General features: G+C 38.5%; 1 protein-coding gene across 1 annotated transcript; it reads right to left on the reverse strand.

Moving 5' to 3' along the window:
• Positions 1-8,761: 8,761 nt before the first annotated feature.
• On the reverse strand, positions 8,762-9,624 carry LOC110866600. The gene is made up of 3 exons (XM_022115743.1): positions 9,610-9,624; positions 9,189-9,503; positions 8,762-9,088 (listed from the first exon to the last, which is right to left on the reverse strand). Exons 1-3 carry the CDS (start codon positions 9,622-9,624, stop codon positions 8,762-8,764), a joined length of 657 nt encoding a protein of 218 aa, XP_021971435.1.
• Between the last annotated feature and the right edge of the window lie 7,787 nt (positions 9,625-17,411).

Raw genomic sequence — 17,411 nt, forward strand, 5'->3', positions numbered from 1 at the left:
AAAAATGACCAACCGTTAACAAGTTATGGGATATCAGACCAGTTAGCACGGCCCCGTGCCTATGTGGCACGACCCCATGCTGCTCCACCTGCTCTGGATGCTTAGCTCAAGAAATTTTATTTTAATGTAAATTTGTTTGATTTTTTACTTTTCTTAACGTAAATAACTTAAAATAATGTTTTACTATAGTAGAATTGCAAAACTTTGAGCTAAGAATCAAGCTTTTGAACCTCCTATTGAATCTTTTTAAGCTTGAAGCTTCAAGCTTCAATGTAGTTCTTGGTGGAAGGAAGAAGAGGAAAGGACCAAAAGAAGTAAGGACAAGAAGGTCAAATGAAACCAAAAGAAGTATAGACAGTGACAATACGCTGACACGGCCCTATGCCTGGGCAACACGGCCCCGTGCCATCTGCATGCGTCAGAGAATGTTGTCCGTTAGTGAAACACGTGCCACGTCATCACTGACATAGCCCCGTGCTGGAAAAACGCGAGGGGCACGGCCCCGTGTTAGTCCACCATGCCCGATGTTCTTGAAGGATGATGGGCACGGCCCCGTGTTCAAGGAACACGGCCCCGTGTTCAGGGAATTTATGAAGTTTGTCTAGGGTTTTTAACGAATTATCCATTATTGGGTGGTTCCTTACTGGTTGGAACAACACCGTATTGCCGGATATACCTTAGGCTCTGGCGAGAGGTACGAAAACGCAATAGGTTGTTGGAAAGATAGAAGCCTATTTTTAAAATCGAAAAACGAAACCATCCCTTATTTACCTTATCCGAGCTCTTGTTAAAGAAGGTATGAGTCGAATCGCTCCTATCGAAACCATTAGTGTTAAATTCACACTCTGTAAAGGGGACCGTCATCGTGAAATCGAAACAGGGACGACTATCGCCTTTGTCTTCGCAAGCATCTAGGGTAGGTTTGTTGGTCCTGATGTTGTATGTACCTGATTTTTCTTCCATCGATTCTCCTTCGGTTGGGATCCTTGATGAACATCACGCCTTCATCAAGGATTCTATTTCTTTATTTTTTGGAGAATCCTCTTTTCTATTTGACTTATGTCTTCTAAGTCGTCTAGGCGAGAGAGTTGATGGAGTTCAGGTGGATGGACTTCATTATCATTTATACTCCCGTCCATCATAAGGTGATCGTCACAGGAAAACGATGGGCCTAAATAGTGGGGAGTGAAGTTTGGAACGCCACATTCCGATTCTTCATATTTCTACCCACAATAATCGCACCATTCACCGTAAGAGTGGCGAGGGTAAAAATAATCATAAAAATCCATGTTTTCTAGAAAGTTTTTAACCGTCAGGATCAGGCGGTTACTATTTTCCTACAAACTGTTAGTTTGACACAGCCCCATGTTAGGGTAACAGGCCCTATGCTGCAGCCTGTATCTGGCAGAAAATAGATTTGGGATTACTGGAGAATGGAAACGGCCCTGTGTCAATTCTGCAGAAAGTGAAAAATTTAAAGAAAAAGAAGAAAAACCTAAAAAAGAAAAGATAAAAATTATTAGGCCATTAATTTTAAGCTTTCTCAAAATCCTTGTGTCCCCGGCAATGGCACCAAAAACTTGACGTGCGTCAGAGTGTGTATATTTTTAATATAAATTTTAGCTCTTTCTACTAGCAAATTCAAGTTTTAAATTTATAAAACACGATATTCTACTATCACTCTACACACACATTAGGGTAAGTGCACCCATCGCGGATGTAGTATAGTGATGGCAAGATACCGAGGTTGTCCAAGGACACAAGAGCTTTTAATGTCGGCTTATCGTTAACGTCTAATCTACCCAAATTTTGATGAAAAGGTTTTAAAAGCTATAAAAAGATAAACTAAAAATAAAAGATAAAATATAAGGAAAAACAAATAGACAAGAAGGAATCACTTGGTTCCTGTAACACCCCGACCGCATAATACAACAAACCGTGGCGGAAACATCGGGGAGTCATGTCACAGAATTGTTGTTTCACAACACATGGTATTTGAAGTTTCGTTTTATTTCGTTAATAGACTCGTTGTTTTGATACAAACCAATTAAATACAAACAATTGTCTTTCAAGTTTCAAAGTCACTAAGGCCCGCGTCCATCCTATATGAAGCAAGCAATCAACAATCGTCACATAATAGAACCTGAAACATATGTGAAAAACAGTCAGCATAAAAATGCCGGCGAGTACATTGGTTTGGTATGTAAAATCCATGGCTTTGAATTCATATTGCAATACCTCGTCCAACTTCGAGAGTCAACGAGTGTAATCCTTGAAATCATATTACAATATATTTTATCAACTTTACAAGTTGATATAAGTAAAACAAAACCATTGTAGCCATCAATCTTGACTGAAAAAATTTGTCTTTGTAAAACTAGGTAGTAAATCGTCTTGTGTGACATTGTTTGAAAACATTCGTCCAAGTGATCTAGATAACGCTACGACATGTAATGTGATAAAAGCACTTATATATAGGAAGTACCAACGGCGTATCCACCATGCTTTTATCACATTACACATTTCTCATTATCTAGTCAATTACCAAAAACCAATCATCTAAAATCGTCCTTGTTATCAATCGTTTGTGTTATAAAAACCAATCGTCCAAATCGTTCATGTTATAAATCATCATTCAATCATCTGTGTTTTAAAATGTGAAATAAAACCTTTGGTCGTTCTTTAATGAATACATTCAAACCTGTGTGACTCGACTATACCACCCATGGGGTATCTTAAGTAGACCCTGAAAGGCCTCTTTAACAAGACTAACAAATCAACACATGATTTGTTAATCAGAAAACAGTTTCTATCGTTCCCCAAACTACCCACCAAATCCAGTGAATAGCCTAGTAACGGGATTTGTCAGATCCTATGGTACCATAACATAATACTGGTCGGCTTGATCAAAGCTAATGAATGTCATTCGTCTTTCGACTAACGCACCAACAAGTTCGTTCACATTATTGAAATCGTCGTGTTTTATATAAACCATAGTCTTTGTTTTGAAAACTTGAAAAGCATTTAGCACATATGAGTCACCCCAAAACAACTGAAAGCATAAAAGAGGGGAGCTATGTACTCACTTGGGATTGCAAAGTATCATTGAATCAAGTGAAGTATCAAGCTTCGTACGTGTCCTAACGGGTCTTAACATCGGTAACTATGTTATAGTAACGGTACATAATCAGAGGAATCGGATAGAATGAGGTCTTGTAAACCAAAGGAGTGTTGGAACTCATATGAAATGGTTTAAAAAAGTCTACATTCTGATTTAGAATGAATCCTAAGTGCTTTTGACCCGTTATGACCCATTAAGGTAGTTTATGCTACTTTAACGTGCCATTTGCGCAAATGTGCATTCGGATGGTCAAACTAGTCCTATGATAAGTCTTATATGCCTAAACATGCTTAATAATTGTTGCAATATTAGTTTAAGTGTCAAAATTTAGGTTACATATGCTTAAATTGAAATTATGCGCAAAAATGGCATTTTGGTCATTTCCTAAAGGAATATAAACTACCTATCATACAACTAACCAAACTAAGTGACCATAAGGTATAACCTCTAGAGGTTATTCCCTGTACAACTATGGTCACAATATGTGTTTGATCGGATCCTAATGATCGACCAAACGGGTCGGGTTCGAAAGCCTAAGCGGTTGTCAAGACCGCTTGACTTACGACCCTAAACAAGCACTAAACTAGAAGTGACGAGTTAAACATGTTTAACTAAGTTAGAAAACTGATTTGGTATCAAAACAAAGTGTTTTGATACCCGAAAATAGTTTCGTCACAAAATGCACATAATCGTGCATTTTGATCGAAACTTTGACTCGTCACTTCGACTAGTCAACGTGGTAACCAGTAGGTATAATCGCAAGGGATTATAACCATCGTGATTACGATCACCTTACAAAGTTCAATTGAACTTTGTCTTGACCAATTAATGGTCAAAGCCGAAAGTCAAACACTGTTTGACTTTGAGCTTGAAATAGCTTAAAAATAAATAAACAAGACTAGAAAGAACACTTACAAGTGTTCTAGGATGAAAAGATGACTAGAAAACTCAGTTAGGAAGTCTCCAACAAATGTGGTAGCCTCCAATTAAAGCTTGGACAGAAGAAGAATGGAAATGAGCAAGTTTAAAGAATGAATTAGGCCATTATTTATAGTGTTCTTATATCTTTAGGATCATGCCATATGTTTGTTTGGTCACCAAGGAAGCATATGATCATGCCAAGTGTGTGGACACAATTGAAAGCCTTGGAGAATGCACAAAATAGCCCACAAGATCCAAAAACGAGGCTTGAAAACAGCAGGAAACAGCTGGAAGCTGTTTTTGAAGCTTCTGGTCTGAAGGCTCTCGAAGGCCACGACCCAAATAGGCAAATGGGTCGCCCCAGGCGAGCCACTCTGATTAGAACTTTCTAATTGTGGCAGTTTCAGTCCCTGCAGCCTCTAAACTTGTTGTTCGACGCGTTTAACCCTCGTTAACCCAATTTTAAGGATCTACAAGGATGTTAAAGCATAGAGGACTTGAAATATGCTTGGAAACATCATGGATATCGGTTCGTTTGGTCGTACGGTCGCGTTTTTACGGTTAATTACGACGAACATTCGAACGGACGCGAAAACAATCCAAATTACACAACGAATGGTATTTTTGCATTCCAATCACTAAAATATAACATTTTAAAGATTATAAAAATTTTTGGATGTACGGATATGGTCAAAACGCAGAATATGCGTGAATCTGCATACTTTCGCAGTTTTGACGCTTTTAGTCCCTGTGATCAAATAAGCATATTTTCACACACCGAACCCTCCAAAACTTATTTCGAAGCTATGTTAAGGGTATTTTAGGGTATGTTTAGCTTATAACCTTGTTCCGAAGTGTACGTCGCTACGAGAATCGACAGACTTTCGTATTTTGTCGTAAATAGTCCTTGGGATTGAATAGACTTGTTTTTGCCATACCGAACCCTTCAAAACTTATTCCTAAATTACATAAAGGATATTTAGGGTATGTTTAGCTTATGTCACTATTCTGGAGTGTACATCGTGTTAAACTAATTACGTTTACGTAACAGTTTATGTATAACTTTCTAGAGAATGTTTAAGAGTTCGAATTTGAAGAAGGATTGATATTATGCAAATATCATGGATAATTACACAATCCAATAAATAAAAAACAAGGTTTTATTGCTTACGATATTGTTCGGTATTGGTTAGTGATAACTGTAGGCACAGTTGTTACAGTTTCGACTCCTCTTTTATGTATCCTTTTGATGATTTCCGCACTTTGGGCATTTTAAGATATTATCATTAAGTTATAATAGTAGGCCCCTTCCAGGCAGCGTCACCCTCAACCTATTGGTCTGAGTCAGCAGGGATACAGTCCCGCAAGGTCGGATTATTGAAAGATAATTAAGTAAGTTATTAATGCGAAATATGGTAGGCCCCCTTCCAGGCAGCGTTAGAATGGAACCAAGCACCCCTATTTATAGCTCAAGACAGACGTTCACCATGGCCCGTGCCCGCCTGGCACGGCCTCGTGGCCATCTCTCTCTCTCTCTCTCTCTCTCTTCCTCATTAACTACAGTGTCAGGTTTTGTACTAACACGGACCCGTGTGTCAACGGCACGGCCCGTGGCCAATGTACTTATTGTACTATCCCAGACTCTGCGAATCTTAGAGTTGACCACGCCCTGTGTTGCATTAGCACGGCCCCATGTTGGTTGTATGATTTGTCCTTTGTTGTTGTCTTTTCTTCTACAGAGAATCCAGTCTTGGGCACGGCCTGTGTTTGGTGGGCACGGCCCCGTGTCAGGTCTTCTGATCTTGCCATTTTCTTGGTTTGGATGTGGATTGGGGCTTGACGAGTTGCGTCAAACCTCGTTCTTTGTATTTATGTTGGTTTTTTTCTGTTATTTTGCACCTTTTGCGCGTTTAAGCTCTTTTGATCCTGTAAATTAAAAAGGAACAAAGAAACAAGCTTTTTCCAACATTAGTACCAAAAAAGGGTTGATTTTACGCCGTATTTGATACAATTTATATGTTGTATTTTACGACCGCACACGTGAACGATAATACGATCGAGACAACGGTTAACGGTGATCAATTAGTCATAACAGAAGAAGTCGTTCGGGATGTTGCATTTGGGAGAACTCGATTTGGGTGAAGTGTTCTACGTATCTCAGATTAGAGATCACGGTGTTTTTTGATTCGGATATTCTGGCAATCTGCCAACCCGACAGATCTTTAAAGGCATGCTTCGTGAGAATGGTGCTTCTTCTTTCACATTATCATGCAATGCTTTGCTCCAAAAAAATCTGGAATGGTCGACATGGGTTAAAATCAGTTATCGACGATGATCGGCCTAACTTTTAATCAACCTTACCATTTCGCTCGTATGATTCTCGGGGCTCTCAAAGCCCAAATTGGTTATGTAGCAGGTGATGCTCGTCTATTGATTCCTCGGTTCCTTATTATTCTATTCTGATATCTTGTTTCGGATCTTCCGATTCATGATGGCTTGCCACAGCTCGTACTTACAAAAATGAGTAAACGTATCTTTGTTGATTGCCGGAACGTTAAAGCTACTACTCGCTCTCCACGGTTACCTGAACTTCGACCGATGCTGGGTGCTATCTTGGTCGATGATTATAACCCTGAAAATGATGATGTTTGGAATACTATATCTGCAGGCGTTAATCAGTTAGGTGCTGTTTGTTTTTGCAGACAAAAACTGTCTATAGACTGATTTCAGTTGATTTTATGTCTGCAACTGAAGATGTGGTCTGAAGGTCTGCAAGCTGAAAATATAATACTGCTTGTTTTATAAACTGGATATCTTCTGTATAAGCTGAAAATTATTTAACTATCATACTTATTATAGTTGATAAAAGTCATTTAGCATTCAAGTTACATAAAAAAAACCATAATAGCACCAAGTGTCAATAACCTAAAAAATAGTAAAATAAACTTAAAGTACACCGTTTTGCATTAATTCTTGTGCTATTTGATCTCGAAGTTGACTCATAAATTCACGGTCCGCTGAACTTCCATGTCGTGGTACTTCTTCATCCCTATTTCACCACCATCTTGTACATGTTCATCTCCATCTCCATCTTGAAGGCGTACATTTGGGTGATCATATTGATCAAAAAGGTTATCGCTTAAACCCTCTTTCCGTATAAAATTGTGAAGCGCAAAACATGCAACGGTAATATTTCGTTGCGTAACCAACGAAAAGGGAGCCATTTTCTTTAATATTAGAAAACGTGCTTTTAATACATCATACGCACGTTCAATAACATTTCTAAGCTTTGCATGTGTGTGGTTGAATATTTCCTTGTCGTTTAATGCACGATTTCAATGGAAATCTCCAAGCCAATACCTCACATTTCTATATGTGCCATAAAGCCTCGAGTGTGTGCCTAAGCAGCATCACATAGATAAATTTTATCTGAAAAAACAATTCAATCTTCAAACTATATAATATAAAAAATAAAGTTGGAATCATAAATATATACCCGGAGGAGGAAATGGAAATGGTGCATTTGCATTTGTTAAAGATTCGAACAATATTCTAGAATCATGTGCCACTCCTTCCCATCCGGCCACGAGAAACGTAAACATCATGTTGAAGTCACATATGGCCAAAACATTTTGATAGCAATCGCCTTTTCCTCTTCCCCTATATAAATGTTGTTTCTCAACAGGGACAATAGCATGTATCAATGTACCATCAAGTGCACCAATCGCTCCCTATGTAGAATTTAATAGTTACTAATATACGTGGAAGGAAATCACAAAAGTATTTGTATAACGTACCTTAAAAACTTTTCGTAATCTCTTATGATGCCCCGGAATATTTGGATTAGGATTTAGAGATGTTGGTACAATAACCTCTTTAGCAAACTACATCATTCTTGACAATACTTCATGAAAATACTTATGAATTGTTTGTTTCGAGTGTTGAAATCTACGCTTAACAACCGAAAAACGTTGATTGTGACCAAGCATCATAAAAAACATAGCCATTTTTTCTTCAAGGGATACATGTTTACTATTTTTTAGCCAACCTTTTAGTCTAAAATGTGTGCAAAGTTGAACAAAAGAATCACGCGACATACGTAGGAGTTCAATGCACTGTGTTTCATTCCCTTGCAACAACTCTAAAGTAAAATGGTGTCCAGGCATAATCGAAGTATTATCTCTTTTTCTTTTAAGATGTCTCAGCCAAAAGTATCTAAGATAAAATAGCATCACAATGAGGAGCAATAACCTTTGATTATAATCCATGAGAAACCTGTCAAAAACAAGCAAAAAAAAACTCAAAAACTACCATTTTACTTAACACATAATGGTTCAAATTACATAGTTGTTTGACAATGTCATTCCAAAACAACCAAAAACAAAACACATAATGGTTCAAATTACACTAAACACACATAATGTCATACCAAAACAAGCAAAAACAAATACCCATATCCCTCCCTACTTGAACATCCCTAGTGTCGTCCCGGTCATCTTAATCCACTCTTTCAACACCTCAAGGTCTGATGGCAATGTCATCCATGCTTGTCTCATGTATGTTGACTGACCAAAGATGCTAAATGCTCCCAAAAACAAGGGATCTATAGGCTCTAACCCAACTGATTTCAACTTCTCATAACATTCATCAATTGATGGTCCTTCCATGTTTTTTTCACCATATGCTTAAGTGCATCACACATATCACTAGCCAAGTCATCTAGGGTAATGGAGTTTTTAGATGTTTTAGCCTTTTTCTTGGGCCTAACTTCGAATCATCATTGGGTCGAACACTAGGTCCGTCGTTACTTATAGGATCTCCATCACCCAATCGAAAACTTTGTTCATGAGAGTCTCCATCATCTTCTAAATGAACACTAGCACCTTCTATCTGAAGTGTTTGGACTTGTGGGGATGATGAAACCCTAGATGTTTGGGTGGATGTCCATTGATTACCACCAGTTGCACTAAGGCCTTCAAACACATCTATGAAAAGGTTAAGATGAGGCAATGGTTGTGTTATCAATGACATTACCCTTGGGTGACCCTGCGCCAAATTAATAGGGACTACAATAAATACTTTTCTATTCTCATTATTCTTATTAGTATTAATATATCACAAGATATTGGAATTCTAAAAATCACACCTTCTTAAAGTCATCCCATTCTTGAGGTGTTAAAGTGAACATATTTGTTTGTGGGTTGTAGAGATTTCTAGTCTTGTTTCTCAAATAGCACCATCCTACATATTTTGATTTCATGGTATCAAAAGCATTTCTAATTTGCTTTTGATTCAAATCAAATCTGAACTCTTCCATAAGTTTCGCTCCTACCCTACCCCAAGACTCTCTACGCAAGCTTTGTCCATTTCTACCTACTCTCCCTATTTCTTCAAGACATGTTTCTAACATGCATTTGATAGCCTCATGCGTCCATTGTTGTCGATCATCATTAGTTTTCATCTAAAATTCAATCACAAACAAGATACAATCGCAGCCATAAAAAACGCAGCCATAAATTACAAAAAAACGCAGCCATAAATTACAAAAAAACACAACCATAAATTACAAAAAACGCAGCCATAAATTACAAAAAACGCAGCCATAACTAACCATTCTGGGATTGCGGTATCCTTATAGAAGAAATGGTTAAGGTTAGTATTGCAGGCAAGTTTGAATAGATGATTTAAGTTGGAGGCTTTTCTTTACTTTTTTTGTAATACACTCACTCCTAGTTTTGATGATGATTATCTTGGAGGTATGAATCCTTTTCTTTACTTTTTTTTGTTGTATTCCCACCAATCCACGTACATATGAGACAATCATTTAAGTCATCGGTCTTATTTAAACTTTAGGTAAAGCATTCTTCTTGTTAAGCCAATTTTTTGTAGATCCAAATGATCCTATCTTTTATTTTTGGGGCGAGGTTTCTTTAATTTATAGTTCAATTTTAGAATTTCTAAACACTTCTGTTAATTACAAAAGTACGATGGGGATACCATACCTGCTAGCCCATGTTCTGTAATGTGTTTATGTTACTCTTAAGAACACCTTTTTGCTACAATAGTCTTCAAGAACACCTAATTTAACATGAATTTCTAAATCTCAACCCTAAAATTAAAGTTTATTGCCAGATTTTTGTTCTCAAATGATTGTAAAACAAAACAATGTGCAAAAATCCAACTCTCACCAGTCACCGCCATTGATAATAACACATGTACGGACATCTAAACCCTAATGTTAGAACAAAGAGCCTCTAATGCATTCTTTCCATTATATTCTCCTACCAGTTCATTCAAAAATAACGCATGAGAACTGAATAAACCACAAATGCAAGCTATAATCATTGAAAAATACCTAAATAAAACCGAAACCCTAACCCTAGAAAACCGCAAACAATCGGAAAAAATTAAACGATTCGATAGATGAAAATTGTACCTGTGGAAGTTCGATCGATGATAGCGAGTGGAGAAGATCTGTGGCGGCGGGAGGAGAAGATCTGTGGTGGCAGGAGGAGAAGCGAATGAGTCGTCTGGGGAGCGTGATATGTTTGAAGATCTGACGGGGTTGTGAAGATGTTAGATATGGGCTTTTTTAAAGCTAATAAAAGCACTTTATCAAATCTTCTTTAAAAAAAAAACAAACAGTCTTTAAGGTCTTATGTCTGCCCGCCTGCAGACATAAGCTCCTTGCAGACGTTTTAAGCAAAAACAAACAACCCCTTATTTGGTGATGATGAAGACGAGGATGATGCAGCTAATGTTGTTCTTCAACAGCCGGCAGTTGTTCAGCCTCAGGTTGATCTTCAACAACCGTTGGTGGTTATTGAAGAACCTATTGTTCCCGAGCCCATTGTGGCAGAACCTACTGTGGTAGTATCTGCTGCTGAACCAGTTGTTGAACCGGTTAATAAGTCTGTCAGTGATCAAGTGCAGGATGTCATCATGGAAGAGGTTATACAAAACATTTCATTTGATCAACCCGATCCAAGTTCAGAAAATATTTTGTTTGATAGAGTGCTAGATGTGATAGATGTTGCCTTGGAATCGGATGCTCCGTCTTCTAGCGCATCTAAAGGAAAGGGGATTCTAGTTAAGGAAGAAGATGTAGATATGTTAACCGAAAGAAAATATTTAGCGTTGGTTCAAAAAGATCTCTTGGGTAAGCTTTTTGATAGAGAACAACTAAAGCTTCAAGCTTTTCGAGCTAAGGTCGATTCTCTCGATCCCTCTTCCGAGTGGGCCTCACGTTTGTCCATCTGGAACGAAAAGACTTCCGACTTGGAAAATCTTCTAGATGATTCTTCTGATATTGATGATGAGAATTCTGATGATAGGTCGAGTGGTGCTTTGGCTTCTGTGTCTCGTACCATTGTTACGTACATAAGAAGAAGGTTTGGAGAAGGATCCAGTTCAGTTCCAACGTCTTCGGGTTTGGTAAATGTTTCATCTTTTGAAGTTTCAGCTCCAGCAGTCACTTCAGTTTCTGGTGATGTTCATGTGTCCCTTCCATCAGTATTAGCTGCTTTCTCTGCTCCCAGCTCAACAATTACGGTCTTTGTTACTGGTATCTCTTCTCTGGGTTCGTCTTCAAGCTCAGGTAACCCATTGATTTTGTTTGGAGTTTCGACTACACCACTATTTTCGACATTTCCATCACTCCCAGGATCAGGCAATCTGTTTGCTACATTCGTGGGAATTAGTTCTTCTACGGTGCCTCTTGTTTTTACTGCATTGCCTCCTTGTTCTTCATCGAGTTATGTTTATCCTCGTGATACTCGACCTGCTGGTCCTCAATTGAAGAAACCTGTTGTGTCTGCATATACACCAAAGTCATCGAAAAAGTTTCGTCTAAAGGTTGCATTTGGTCCTAGACCTCCTCACCCTGTCGCTCCAAGGCCTACGGTTTCTTCTTCAGCTCCACAGTCTCGAGGAACTTCGCCTAGTGGTGATAAGCCTTTTCCAAGAGCTTATGCGGGAAAAATTTGTAGAAGCTCATCAGGCCATCCAAAGACAAATCAAGGTTATCATTGACATTCAAGAAGTGAACAGGAAGCAGCAAAAAGGATTGGATGAGCATAAAAAGAAAGCTGCATAAAACAAAGAAAAGATTAAAGATTTAACCTTTCAATATAAAAGACAAGCCATCCATTTAGGTATTCTAATCAAGAGGGATATGGCTTATTCCTCTTGACCCATGAAACACTTTCTGTTGCGACTGAACAGATTCGCAGGATTGTCATTGAGCTTGTTGAGTTCTTTGCTGCTCAGGGGGAGAATACTCCTCTTCAGGTTCAAGCCATGTGCAAATTAGATGAGTTAAAAAAGTGACAAGATGATTTGGATAAAGACAAAGATCCCAACGCTCCACAGCAAAGGGAGCAGCCAAGTAGCTCACAAGCTATGGAAGCTGCAACTGATGCTGCAGTTGAGGGGGAGTCAAACAAAGGCACAGGTGGTGATGGAAGTAAAGGTCTAGCTGAGGGTGAACTTGGTGTTTTGTCCGATGATTCGGATCATGATGGTTTAACTGGGGAGCATTTCATTTCTAACGATGACTTAGAGAAAGATGATGAAGTCATTGGAATAGTGGAAGAACTCAGATCAGATGAAGATGTCGATCAAGTGGTAATGAGCAAAGGGCAAATGTGTCTTATACTATGAACGTTCAATCTATTGAAGGAGTGGAAGTATACTTTGAATACTTGCGGGGCGTTGCCTATAATGACACACCGATTGAAGCTAATCCCAATCCAGAGTTGATTCCTGAAGAAGTTCAGAGAGTCTTATGGCTTAGAGCACCTCCACCCGATCTTACTCAGAAAAAACGTTTTGGACGCATCCATGGAGAATACTGATGTGCTTAAAATACAACATATACTTTATATCAACTACGGCGTAAAATCAACCCTTTTTCAGTACTAATATTGGAAAAAGCCCGTTTCTTTGTTCCTTTTGAATTAACAGGGTCAAAAGAGCTTAAATGTACAAAATGAGCAAAAGAACAGCAAAAATCAACATAAAATACAATGAAGAAGGATTGACGTAACTCGTCAAGCCCCCGTCCACATCCAAACCAAGGAATTAACAAAATCGGAAGCTTTGGCACGGGGCCGTGCTCACCTACCATGGGCCATGCCCAGTAGGAATTCTCTGCAGAAGAAAAAGACAACAACAAAAGACAAATCTAAAGCTCAACACGGGGCCATGCTAAGCCAACACGGGGGGTGGTCAATTCTAAGATTTCCAGAATCTGAGATAGTACAACAAGTACATTGGCCACGGGCCGTGCCATTAACACACGGGGCCATGTTAGTACGAAGTCTGACACTGCAGTTAATGAAGAGGAGAGAGACTAATGGCCACGGGGCCGTGCCAGGCAGGCACGAGCCATGATGAACGTTCTGTTTTCAGCTATAAATAGGGGTGCTTGGTTTCATTCCAATCCATCCCTTGGAAAACCACTTCTCTCACTTGCCACCACTCCACCACTACTACAACACCATCATCCACCACCATCATCCATCTTCCATCATTTAGAGTGTGTGTAGTAGTCTCGGGATCCAAGATCGATAGTAAGAGTCTTTGTCAAACAAAGGCCATGCTTGGCTAAACTCTTACATCACTTGGTGAAGACAAATCTTTAATGTATTACTTTTTGATTTCCAATCTTTGGCAACTTTTTAATTGGGTATGTATTAATGACTTTAATAACTAGTTTTTTTATATTGAAGGCAAATTTATGTAATCATTCTTCATATGTTGTTGATTCACATATTCGTGTCTTTACGGTCTATATAAAGCGCGTTAATTGCCTGGAAGGGGGTTAGAAGGGTGGTTGGGTAAATTTTGTGTCTCGTTCAGTGAACAGATCCTGTGAGAACCTGGTTCAAGCTTAGTAACACTTCACGAGCTGGAGCGGGTATTACCCATCATGGGAGAAGTGCAAACCGCTTGAACCCCTTATCTATAAATTACTACTAAACTTTAAACCAACCCTGCGAGGATTGTATCACTGTTGACTCAGACCAAAGGGTTGAGGGTGATCGCTGGCTGGAAGGGGGCCCACCACTTTTTGCATTAATAACTTACTTAATTATCTTTTAATAATCCGACCTTGCGGGACTGTATCCTTGCTGACTCAGACCAATAGGTTGAGGGTAACGTCGCCTTCACAAGAGGGGCCTACCACTATAACTAAGATAATCTCTTAAAAGGCCCAAAGTGCAGAAATCATCAAAAGGATACATGAAAGAGGAGTTGGAACCAAGTGATTCCTTCTTGTCTATTTGTTTTTCCTTATATCTTATTTTTGCTTTTTAGTTTATCTATTTCATAGTTTAAAAATCTTTTCTTCAAAGTTTATTTCGATTAGATGTTAACGATAAGCCGGTATTAAAAGCTCTTGTTTCTTTGGATGACCTCGGTATCTTGCCATCACTATACTACGTCCGCGATAGGTGCACTTGCCCTAGCATGTGTGTACAGTGATAGTAGAATATCGTGTTTTATAAATTTAAAACTTGAATCGACGAGTAAAAATAGCTAAAATATACTAAAATATATATAGATCCGCACGCACGTCAAATTTTTGGCGTCGTTGCCGGGGACACAAGGAATTTAAGAAAGCTTAAAATCAGCGCCCTAATCAAATTCTAACATTTTTCAAAACTGCACGTCCGTTTTTAAACTTTTTTTTGTTTACAGTAGGATTAACACGGGGCCGTGTTACCAGGACACGCCCCTATGCTGCAACTTTCTCTTATAAACTTTTTAAACACCCAGATACAGAACTGCCCACGGGGCCGTGCCAGTTCAGCACGGGGCCGTGGTCAACACTCTGTTAGATTTTTAAATTCTATTTCTGATCCCGAGGCTCGTTATTCTTCTGGGTATCTTCCAATACAATGGATTACTACTCAGAAGACTACACCTACCACATTGAGGATGATTATGAGAAACCTTATTGTACCATTTGCGGTGAATCCCATTCGGTACAACATTGTTACCTTTTCAAACCATCAACCTCATACACCACACCAAGTTCTTCATACACCACTTATGAAGAACCAAGGTTTGAGCTTCCAAAGTCAAACTTTGACTGGGATGCCAATCCGTTTGAAACCTACGACACACCACCAACTATCACTCCCGAAGCCGAAAGAGTCATACAAAGTCTCAAAGATCTAGAACTCTTAATTAACAGATCTCAAGAAAAAGAAGAGCCTACTTGTACTAAAGAGGTAATAATCGAAGAGGTAATAATCTAAGAGGTAAAAATAGAAGAACGAAATGAAAAACTCACGCATAAACCAAACCAAGAAGAAGGTAAGTCTATAACTAAAGATTTTAAACTTGATCAAACTTTTTCAGAAATTCACGTTTTGCAACCTTCTTTTGAAAATCATTGTTTGGTTTCTCCTCATGCTAAGTTTTTAAAAGAGTTAAACACTTCTACTAAAATCGAAGAATTAGTAAGCGTCACGTTAACAAATGATCAAACTTCACTAATAAAAGATGAATACCATGAAATGAACATAAAACAAGTACCATGTTTTTTTCAAAACATCTTTGTTAGTAGTGTGCTAATTGATAAAGATCTTCGCGTTAACATAATGCCAAACTATTTTTCTCTCAAACCGCAAAACGATTATTACCACGGGAATGATTGAGGATGTCTTAATTCAAACAAGCCAAGCGGTAGTCCCAACCGACTTTGTCATCTTAGATGATACCCTCTCATGTTGGGACAACCATTTGTAAAATCCCATCAAGCCTTGACCTAACGGAACCAAACAACCTACCACTTCAATTAGGGTCCGACAAAAGGTATGTCAATCTTGACCAATCAATGAAATATCCAATTCATGATGACGACCCCCTAATTGAAGGTGAAGCGGAGCCACCCGATACGGAAATGGAAGAAGAATTCGTCGAAGAGGAAGTCGCCATAGAACAAACCTTTTCGGCCATCGATCTTAATAAAGAAGAAAATAAGCGGTCTCTTGAAGACCCACCGCCACTTGAACTCAAGGAACTACCAAAAGGTCCTAGAATACGCATTCTTAGACGAACATGGTAAGTTCCCCGCCATTATTTCTTCTAATCTAACACTTTTTGAAAAAGAAAAATTAATAAAGCTTTTGAAAAAACATAAAAATGTAATCGCGTGGAGGCTCATGGATATCAAAGGCATCAACCCATCCATGTGCACCCACAAAATTTTGATGGAAGATGACTATAAAACGATAATATAACCACAACGTAGGGTAAATCCAAACATGCAAGAAGTGGTTAAAAATGAAGTCATTGAGCTATTAGATGTCAGACTTATTTATCCTATTTCCGATAGCCCATGGGTAAGTCCCGTCCAAGTAGTGCAAAGAAAGGAGTTATGATGGTATAACTAATGATAAAAATGAACTTATACCAACACGAACCGTCATCGGATGGAGGGTTTGTATCGACTATCATTAGTTAAATGAAGCAACAAGGAAAGACCATTTTCCTTTACCATTCATCGACCAAATGTTAGAAAGATTATCTGGTCATAAATTCTATTATTATCTCGATGGTTTCTCTGGTTATGTTTAAATTCCCATAGCATCAGAGGATCAAAAGATAACAACTTTTACATGTCCCTATAGAACTTTTGCATACCGACGCAGGCCTTTTGGTCTATGCAATGCCCCCACTACGTTTCAACATTGCATGGTGGCTATCTTCCATGATATGATAGAAAAAACCATGGAAGTTTTCATAGATGATTTTTCTATCTTTGGAGATACATTTGACCAATGCCTCGATAACCTAGAACGAATGCTATCCCGATGTGAGGAAACTAACCTTGCCCTTAATTGGGAAAAATGTCATTTCATGGTAACGGACGAAATAGTGCACAGTCATAAAATCTCAAACGAAGGAATGGAAGTGGATCAGGCCAAAATAAACACCATTTACCGAGTACCTCCACCTTCCTCCGTTCGAGCCATTCAAAGTTTCCTAGGACATGCCAGATTTTATAGGCGATTTATCGAAGACTTTTCAAAAATCTCTAGAACTCAAACAAAATTACTTGAAAAAGATGCACCATTTATCTTCGACAAGGAATGCAACAAAGCTTTTCTTACCTTAAAAGAAATGCTAGTCAGATTACCAATCATGATAACGTCCGATTAGAAACTACCTTTTGAAATCATGTGCGATGCAAGTGACTTTACGGTTGGAGCCGTCTTAGGTCAACGAAAAGAAAAACACTTTCACCCAATTTACTATGCAAGTAAAACTCTTAACGATGCTCAAGAAAATTATACAACAACCGAAAAAGAGTTACTAGCCGTAGTATTTGCTTTTGATAAATTTTGTTCCTATC

The sequence above is a fragment of the Helianthus annuus genome, chromosome 7 (genome assembly GCF_002127325.2).
Source record: "Helianthus annuus cultivar XRQ/B chromosome 7, HanXRQr2.0-SUNRISE, whole genome shotgun sequence".
NCBI lineage: Eukaryota > Viridiplantae > Streptophyta > Magnoliopsida > Asterales > Asteraceae > Helianthus > Helianthus annuus.

Coding starts and splice junctions, on each gene's coding strand:
- LOC110866600 (XM_022115743.1), bottom strand. Junction 9,089..9,188: donor AATGGGATGACTTTAAGAAG/GTGTGATTTTTA, acceptor AATTTGGCGCAG/GGTCACCCAAGGGTAATGTC.